This window comes from Daucus carota, chromosome 2 (genome assembly GCF_001625215.2).
Source record: "Daucus carota subsp. sativus chromosome 2, DH1 v3.0, whole genome shotgun sequence".
In the NCBI taxonomy this organism is placed as follows: Eukaryota; Viridiplantae; Streptophyta; class Magnoliopsida; order Apiales; family Apiaceae; genus Daucus; species Daucus carota.
Genome location: NC_030382.2, coordinates 35,236,870 through 35,246,874, shown reverse-complemented (window position 1 = coordinate 35,246,874; position 10,005 = coordinate 35,236,870). Strand labels below are relative to the sequence as shown.

The 10,005-nt window shown below is 32.2% G+C and overlaps 1 protein-coding gene across 1 annotated transcript; it reads left to right on the top strand.

Moving 5' to 3' along the window:
• Positions 1–8,080: 8,080 nt before the first annotated feature.
• LOC108207450 (transcription factor MYB98-like) lies at positions 8,081–9,541 on the top strand. Its single transcript, XM_017377897.2, has 3 exons — positions 8,081–8,478; positions 8,609–8,735; positions 9,320–9,541. Exons 1-3 carry the CDS (start codon positions 8,081–8,083, stop codon positions 9,539–9,541), a joined length of 747 nt encoding a protein of 248 aa, XP_017233386.2.
• Positions 9,542–10,005: the final 464 nt, after the last annotated feature.

The window sequence follows — 10,005 nt, the reverse complement described above, 5'->3', positions numbered from 1 at the left end:
AATTCCACCACAACTTCAACTACATTTACTTATGCCTTACAAGACAGTCAGGTATTCATGATATCCAAGGTTCCAGATGTAGGTTCTGAGTATATGTTAGTTAAACTATTGACTACCTTTTGAACTCCTTTCTTCTTTGCTGGTATGCTGGGACATAATATATGTCAATATTTTCTTTGTTTATGTAATTATAGCAATAATTTAGGGCATGATAGCTAGGTAATTAACCACATATATTCATATATACTAACAATCAACATAATTTATAATATCCGGAGGTGAAAAGATTTTCACAGTGAAAGGAGAAAATATATTTGAGTATGAAGAAGGTGCTTGAATCAATTTTTTATGTCTTGGCTCAATTATTTTACAAACTTAAAAAGTTCATCCGAGCTCCACCCTTTTTTGGATATCAAGGTTTTAGTATAATAACTTTTAATTACCAAACTTCACATTATCTCATGAAACTAAAATTTTAGGCGAAATTATTTCATATTTTCTCCTTGTTTAACTGTTTCTTAAAAAACTCGAAAACATTTAACATAAGATTCATAAATCATTCATCTTTATAAATCTTTTGCTCCTAAACAAAAATACATAGTATAAATTTTGGTGGTAAGATAGAAAAATCAATTTATCAATCCCATTACTTTCTAAAACCTCTTAACTTGAATTTTCCCCGACCGTCATTAGATTGAAGAAATATACCTTTAAGAGGTTTTTCATTTAAATGAATCATAACATATAAATTTATCAAATTATGGACATTTTCATTTGATATGATTATTTTATAATTTATTATTTGAAATATTTGTTGAAGTTTAATGTTTTAAGCTCATCATTCACCTATTAATTTCGGACAATTATATTTTTTATGTTTAATACGCAACTCAAATATTCTATATAAAAGTAGGAGAACTTTTGTTCAATCTTTATTTACTAATATTTGAACAATTTTGGTAATTTTTCTATCATAGTACGAGTTCTAAGCAATGAATATATGCTTAATTCTCCTACACACTCACTTAGTGTTGACAAAATGGTCAAACGAAGAGTTTTATCTTTTTACAAATTAAAGCTATAGCTTATTTTCATAATTATTTATCTGTTCGAAGAGGATGGTTTTTTTATATTACATTTTTGGTCATTTTTCTTCCATGATCGGGGTCATAATCAATGAATTTATGTTTAATTTTCCTCACACACTAACTTAGTAGTTAGTGTCAAAAAACAACTAGTAATTTTGTATTTTCATAAAAGGTATATATAGTTTTTTTTTCTATGTGTCCAAAGAAGATAATCTTTCTTTTATATATGCAATTTCAGTGGCTTTTCTACCATTACACCGATTATAAGCCATCAATATACATCACAAGTAAACTAACTTCCACTTGTTTATCTTGGTTCATGAATTAAAGCTATGCTTTTGTAACTTTTTTCTCTCCTTTCTTGTACTCAACTTCATAGAAAGTTAAACAAAACAAGTGACAATTATTTAAATCATTGTACATTAAGAGCTACATGTCAAATAAATTAGAGGGTGTCTTCAATGGGGGTGCTAGTTACCCATCACAAGATGTGAAGGTAAGGTGCTTTATTTCATGGCGGTCTCCACACAACTTCAAGTATTAAAGTGTTGGAATGGCCTTGAATGAGGCTGACTTTGTTATTAGGGCATAAAGGAAATGCACGTATATTCTACACTCGTACAAGATGTTAAATAAGTCATGCCCTAGTACAATAAATCAATAAGAAGGAGGTTAAACTTGTGATGAATTTTTAATTATTATATAGAGCAATGAGGAGCTTCTTCTTCAAATGACAAATTAGAAGTTTTCATACTTTTAAAGACACATTTTAGATTTGGTCATGCACATATACAACGGTATGATTCATTTAACATATAAAGCAAAAATTAGAAAAAATATTTACCTTACTAATTTTTTAATACTTCATAATAATTTGAGTTTCACATGCTTGCGTGAAAACATCATTCATATGACATCGTACCCCATACCTAATGGACATGAAAAAAAGGAAAAATATGATGTAAAGGTGTTGTTTTCAACCTAAATTAATAATAACCCCAACATAGCGGATCTAATAATTTTCTCGTGTGATATGTGACTAGTAGAGTTGCCTCAAACATATATGTGTCAAACATATATGTCTCATTGGACTTTTGAAGAGATAAGTAATTTGGTCTAAATTTGACTTCAATGTGCTTCTATGGTTTGAGATTTAGTCGATTAGCTATGCATAACTTATAGGTATTGATCATAGAAATATTTATTATTTTCAATAGGACATAAAGCAAACTTAGTTATAAATATTCAATAGATAGATGAACATCATATAATCATTTCATAGTAATGGATGTTGATTAAATAAAAGATTAATTTATTATATATATTGATACTTTAAGTTGGTGTAATACTTCGTCGTTGTCTTGTCACACTATAGATTAAGAAATATAGGTGTCCTTGAGTTATAGCCCATTTGATGTGAAAAGTTATACATTTCCATCCTAAAACACGTGAATATTTTTTATATCAAAATTCAAAAATTCTTAAATTTTGAACAAAATAAAATTTTTGATTAATAATAATATACAAAAGGCAGCTTGGAGCTACCTAGCTAGTTGATGATTGTTGAGTACAAATAAGTGATAAAGGTGGTTAACCCAGATTCATTCCCGATTAATAAAATAAAATTTTCAAATGTTTTTCTTCTGTGATCCAACTGTACGGATGTTCACACATTAGTCATATAAAAAAATAATCAAAATTTTTTAAATTTATCTTGGATGACTTTATAAGTAAAATAAATCATGAAAATTTAAATTTTTAGCAATAATGAATTTTGAAAAATGATTTAAAAAATTATCATGTGTTAACTTACGAATTCCGCGGTAGGTTATTGGACACAGAAAGTTTGAAGAAATGAAATTACTACCAAAATATTTTAAAAGTTGAATTTACCGCCCTACTAACTGAATTACGACGGATTTTACTTTCCGTCATAAGTTCAATTTTAGTTCCAAGAATTTATTATTAAAATAATATACTACGACAAAATTATTTACTATCGTCAATACTTACGGTGGATTTTTTTTTAAAGTAATTTACACTTTGCACCCTAGAAGTTTAGGCTCTTTTTCGATTTGGTCTCAAATAATTTTTTTTTCAATACGCACCCGATGTTTAAAAAGCGGTTCGATATGCATCATTTGACCATCTTCTGTCAAGTTGACCGTTAAAGTTACACTTTGCCCGTCGTAAGTTTAATTTTTTTTCATGAATATTCTGTAAAACGGGTAACAATCTGGGTGGAATCAAAGCAAAAGAAGAAAAACATTTTGACATATTGACAAGCCAGCAGCACTTCTTGCCACCAGCAGTAGTTTTTGTAAGTTCAAGAATTGGTGCGGATCTCCTTTCTGAAGCAATAACAGCCACTACTGGAGTGAAAGCTTTATCAATACATGGAGAGAAGCCGATGAAGGATAGAAGACAAATTGTAAAGTCATTTCTGATGGGTGAGGTACCTGTGCTTGTGGCCACCAGCATTAATTTGGGTCGAGGAGTGAATCTCTTCGGTGTAAGACAGGTTGCATGTTTGATATGCCAAATTCCATTAAGGAGTATATTCACCAGATTGGAAGGGCGTCACGGATGGGGGAGGAGGGTACACATCAATAGTTTTCATAAATGAGGAGAAAAAGAAATTTCCTGAGTTGGTTGAATTCTTAAAATCTTCCGGGGCTCCTATCCCAAGAGAGATAGCTAATTCTCGGTACATGGTGAGATCTTTCTCATCTAATTCGGGAAACAAGAAGAGGAAGCATGGTCTCTGAGGTTTACAACATCTGATTGTTGTATACATTAAAGATGTCATAGAAAGGAATATATAGTATCTGATGCAAGTTTTAGCATGGTAACTTTAGCTTTATGTTTCAATCTTGCATTGGGTAATGGAAACGTTACGGATCGCTGACTATTTTTTTCATTTCAAATTTTAACTTCGAATATGTCTTTTAGGTCTTCAGGAAATGCAAATATTTGTCGGTCCTGCTGTCATGGAGGCAGTCAGGTAGTTAAAAATTTTATATAGTAGCTCTTTTTTTCCTTCATATTTCAGATATTTGGCTTAGGGAGATTCTGTAATTGTATTAATTTGTATGTGACTTTCTCCTACCATTTAATTTCCAGGAATATGCCTTTATTAGAGCTACAACGCAATAGCAGGATATTATCATTTTTGGTAAAATAGAAATAGGATTACTAGTTCTGCCACCTTCATGAAAAAAAATTAAACTTGTGGGGCGTAGAGTGTAAACCCTACATCTGTTAATTTTAACGGTCAACTTGACGGCAGATGGTCAAAGGGGTGCATATCGAATCGCTTTTTAAACATTCGGGTGCGTATTGAAAAAAATTGTTTAAGACCAAATCGAAAAAGCGCCTAAATTTATCGGGTGAAAAGTGTAAATTACTCCTTTTTTAATTTCCGTCATAAGTTCGATCGTAAGTTTGGCAAAAACATACTATATATCAGTGTTTTGAAAAGCGCATTAAGCGGACGATTAAGCGCCCGCTTAAGCGGAAGCGGGATAGAAACGCTTCGATTAAAGCTAAATCGGGTTATTAAACGTTTTGGGAGATTAAGCGGGTCAAAATCCGCTTTAGCGGGATTTTGACCGATTAACCGTCTAAGTTGAACACATGACTGTATTTGTAAGGAAAGCGAGGAAAGTGCGATTGAATATGCTGGAGTCGATGTTGAAGCCGGAGATCAGGTAAGAGGACGGGGAGGGAGAGGCGGAGGGGAGAGGGAAGGGCTGAAATTTGGATTCGATGAAGACGGCGGAAGAAGAGTGAGATGGGGTGGAGAGAGAGAAAGTGAAAGGCAGGGGAGGAGGAGAGAGATGAGAGAATATTTGTATTTTCAAGACTGACTTTTTGAGTTGCAGCTCAGATGGGAGAGGCGTGTGTTTCTCTGTCTCGCTCGAATTTTCGAATTATTATTATTATTTATTAATTTCTGTTATAAGGATGTGCAGTGTTAAATATATGCATGTAAGTTCGATTATAACATATGAATGTATTTTTTATATAAAAAATTAATATTTATATAAATATAAATATATTATATATTTTATTATTTATTTATTTATAATCCGATTAATGGTCCGCTTTAAAAACCGCTTAAGCGGCCGCTTTAACGCTTAAGCGCTAGAAGGTAATCTCACCGCTTAGGTCCGATTTGCGCTTTTCACAACACTGCCATATATATAATGTAACTTATGATGGAATACATATTCTGTCATAACAAGTTAAAAATGGTTGGATGAGCAAAAAATCAATGGCTAGTAATTTAGGTTCTAAGTAGAGTTGCACCCAAGAAGTTGGGTACCCATCTCATACACCATCTTCACCATATAACCATACAATGATTAAATTAACCAAAAGCTCTACATAATCTCTTTTTGTCCAAATTCTTGATTTCACAAACACACGCCCGTATATATAAACACATTAAAAGTTTTCTCTCGTCACTTTAATTCATATCTTACCCATGGAAAAACAAGGTGATGGAGGTGGATTTTTTCTTGACGGAGTTAATTCTCCGAAAAATCATTATCAACCTACTTTGTCCCCATCCTTCAGAAGATCAGATCTGGGAAATACCCTTTTCCGACTTTCCTTCTGAGCATCAAACTCCAATTGATTACACTGACTTTAACTTGGAGGACTTTGCTAATTGGCTCAATGACAGGGGTCCTCGTGACATTTATGAAAATGCAAATAATGTTTTGATTGTTGTAAGTGAAAATCAGAACATGACAAATATTCAAATCTTAAATGATTGTTAACGGAATGAAGAAATCAAGGAGTCTGTAATATGCAAAGTATAGTCGTGATAGAGCACATTGCAGTTATAGATGGAGTCACCATCTATGCCCTAATGTCAAGGTTTCTCATCTATATATTATATAGAAACATATATCTTAGTTCATTTACGTTGTTTAATTTGTATATTAATGGGATTTCAATTTTAAGCAGTGTATGCTGTGTTTTCTCTCCTACTATATTTTTTGTTTCTGTATGTTTTCCCCATTTAGTAAATAGACCGATGTAGGGTTTATGCATGTTCACCCATTTAAATACAGCATACAAATCATTCTGATGAAATATACATATTAATTTCATGCTCCTAGTTGCTTCTTTGCTCAGTGCTTGTTCAATTCTGTGATACCTGCTAAAAACATCCATACGGTCATAACTTGTTGTAACTTGTGCTTAATCCTCACACAAATCTATTTTAATTATTTCCCATTTATTAATATTGCTGGTGAGGTGATTTTAGAAGAAGGATACATGGTCGGGCTATGGGGTATCACAAGCATATTATACTTGAGACATGGTAGTTCATCCATCCATAGAGTATCATAGAGGAGGGACCAATATCAATTCTTTTAGTGCTCAAAGTTCAATTTTGTGAGTACACTATGTTTTTTCTTTTTGAATTGTTTATTTAATTGTATATTGTTTAGTGTGAGTAAGATTTTCTCAAAAGCATTTCTCCCAAATTTCTTTATTTAATTAGATGATTGTTTTGAAAAGAAAATATTATTATACTTGCTGAGAATAAAATATTATTTTGTATAGAGTGCCAAGCAGCACCAAGCACCAAGCACCAATATATATATATATATATATAGACACACACACTATAGTATAATTACTTAAATTTAATAGAGTATCAACATTGACATTTTTTTTTTAATTGTCTTTGTATGTGTAGATGTGATCTTTTAGAATGCTGGAAATTGATCTCCTACCCAATTATATGGCCCTTATTCATCCCATTATATGGATTTGAGTACAAATGATAATAGTGATCCCTCAAAGTTGTAAATATTTAATCAAATATTTAATATAACTTATTTTGTAACATGTTTACATATAGAATTAATTTTATTGGCATATGAAGGAAAAAGCTAAAGAGCTAGAAAGATGCGTGGTACTGCTTAATCATGGAAGATATAGTAAATAATATATAATCCGACACACACACCCACATATATATATATATATATATTAATATTTGAGGACACAATTTATTTTTGAAATCCTAAAAAGAACAACTTTTCTATATCCTTAACAAACAAAATATATTAGAAAAATTATATATAAATTTTGTATTGAGGAGAGCAAGTTGAAGGTGGAAAGATTATCTAATAACTAGTGATGGGTTATTCAAACTGACCAACATATTCAAAAGAAACCATGGCATTTGTTTAAAGTCGATTTAGATTCATTGAAATGATTTTTCGACATGAACATAAATAAAAATGAATTCACAATAAAATTAAAAACAGACACATAATTATAAATTGATTAAATAAAATTAAAAAAAAATTTGTAATTATATTTTGGACAACACCATGTTATATATTAGTTTACAATACATATTTATATGATGAATAAAGCGAAAAGTTTTCTGACATGATTCTCGCATGATTAGCCGGTCATAATTCATTGTAAATTCTAAGCACACATATATAATAGTAATTTATTAGTCATATATGTTTTCCTAATATTTAAAAATTTATTTAATTAAATTTATATACATAGTCAAAAGGTTCAGGACTATTAGAAAATAATATCAAGTGTTTAAATATGAATAATGACAGACATTACTAAAGGATCTATATCTATTTAAAAAAAATAAAAGAAAAACTAATTCAGCAAGTTGGTGGCTAATCAGGTTTTCATTCATCAGAAGTATTACACTGACGTAAGATATCATCTTATCTTAAGACATGAGGAGCATTACACGAGAAAAGATTAGATCTTAAAATATGGATTGTCAGATGAAAAAAAATCAATGGCTAATAATTTATTAGGTTCAACTTTACAAGTAGCGTTACACTCGAGGAGCTACCCATCTCATATCCATCTCCTTCATTTCATATACACTCTCATATCCATCTCCTTCATTTCATATACACACCCCCCATATACACACACATTAACAACTTTTCTCTCTTATTACTTTGATTCAAATCTTGCCCATGGAAAAACAAGGTGATGGAGGTGAAGTCCTTCCCGGCGGAGTTAATTCTCCAAAAAATCATTATCAATCTTCTTTGTCCCCTAACCATAAATCAGAAGGTCAGATCTGGGAAATACCCTTTTCTGAGTTTCCTTCTGAGCATCAACCTCCAATTGATGATTACACTGACTTTGAATTGGAAGATTTTTCTAGTTGGCTCAATGATACGGGTCTTGGTGACAATTATGAAATTACAAATAATGTTTTGATTGCTGGAAGTGAAAATCAGAACATGACAAATATTCCAATCTTAGGTGATGGTGAACAAAATGAAGAAATTAATGAGTCTGCACAATGGAAAGTGATGAATGAGGCTCCAAGTCGTAAAAGACGATACTGGACTACTGAAGAGGACAGGTAGTACTCCTCTTTCTCTCTTAATTTACCTATACTTAAATAGGCACTAATTGTAGTTCCGAAGCGTGAAATATTCTTTTATATATGTTCTAGTTCCGAAGAATAATTGTAGATTTTTGTAATATTGAAGGATGTTGCTGAGCTTAGTGAGTAAACATGGAGCAGGGAAATGGTCTCAGATTTCCCAGGAGATGGATGGTCGTGATAGCGTCCAGTGTAGTTATAGATGGAGTCACCATCTATGCCCTAATGTCAAGGTTGCTCATCTATATATGGTGCAATGTTTATATGGAAACATATGTCTTAATGTCTAGGCAATGTCTGCTATGCTTTCCCCGTCTAGTAAATGAACGGATGTAGGGATTATGAATGTTCATCTATTTAAACACAATCCGCACAAATTATTCTGATATGCATATTAATTTCAAGCTCCTAGTTGCTTCTTTGCTCAGTGCAATTGTTCGATTCTGTTGTACCTTCTAGAAATATCCATAAAGTCATAACTTGTACTCCTTCTGTCCCATTCAATTGTATACGTTTGTTTTTCACGGCTCGGCACGCATTTTAAGGCTCTTATAAAATATAATTCTTTAAATTATTTTTTTTAACATTTTCTTTTTCTGTATAAAAATATAAATGGTTGCAGAACTATACTTTATTAAAGCATTAAAATCCGTGCCGCGCGTCCCCGTCCTCCAGTATACTATTGGCTGGGCCGGGAGGAGAGTAAGTAGTAATTTGAAAATCTGAGTTCCTTTTTCTTTACTATGACTTGTGCTTAATCTTCACACAAATCTATTTTAATTATTTCCTCTTTATATTGCTGGTGAGGTGATTTCAGAAGAAGGATTCATGGACGGATGTAGAAGAGAGGGTGTTTGTCGAAGCTCATAAGATACATGGGAACAAATGGACAGAAATTGCAAAAAGACTTCCAGGACGGAGTGCAAATTCCGTTAAAAATCACTGGAATGTTGCAAAGCGAAAGCTCCAGAAGAAGGAAAAGGGTGGAATGCTGGAAGACTACGTCAACAGCACAATACTGAAAGGAACTGATACTTAAAATTCCGCCACAACTTCAACTACATTTACTTGTTCCGCCTTACATATAAGTCAGTCAGGTATTAATCATGATATCCAGGGCGACCGTTGTTGGTCGAAATTATACATGTGGCGGGAAATTCAATTTTTTGGAATTTTTTAAAAATTTGAGCTGGGAAGTTCAAATTTCCAGTGAAACAAATTTCGGGTTAAAGGGTCGGTCAAAAAGGCGTCAAATGTAATTATTTTCGACTAGTTTAACTTCGAATGTCTGTGTGCGATCGAAAATGAATGTTTTCGACCGTATAACGTCGGAAATAGTCATTTCGACGGCCGTCGAAAATACCGCTTTTCCTGTAGTGAAAAGAGACTTGTGCCCCATATCTGCCCGAGATTGTCAGGATATTACTGGATTTCTGACGATCTCAAATTGAGTTCCATGTAGCTCGTACTGTTGCAATGTATTCTTCATAATTTTTATTTGAA

Coding starts and splice junctions, on each gene's coding strand:
- LOC108207450 (XM_017377897.2), top strand. CDS start 8,081: ATGGAAAAACAAGGTGATGGAGGTGAAGTCCTTCCCGGCGGAGTTAAT. Junction 8,479..8,608: donor TGGACTACTGAAGAGGACAG/GTAGTACTCCTC, acceptor GTAATATTGAAG/GATGTTGCTGAGCTTAGTGA. Junction 8,736..9,319: donor ATCTATGCCCTAATGTCAAG/GTTGCTCATCTA, acceptor AGGTGATTTCAG/AAGAAGGATTCATGGACGGA.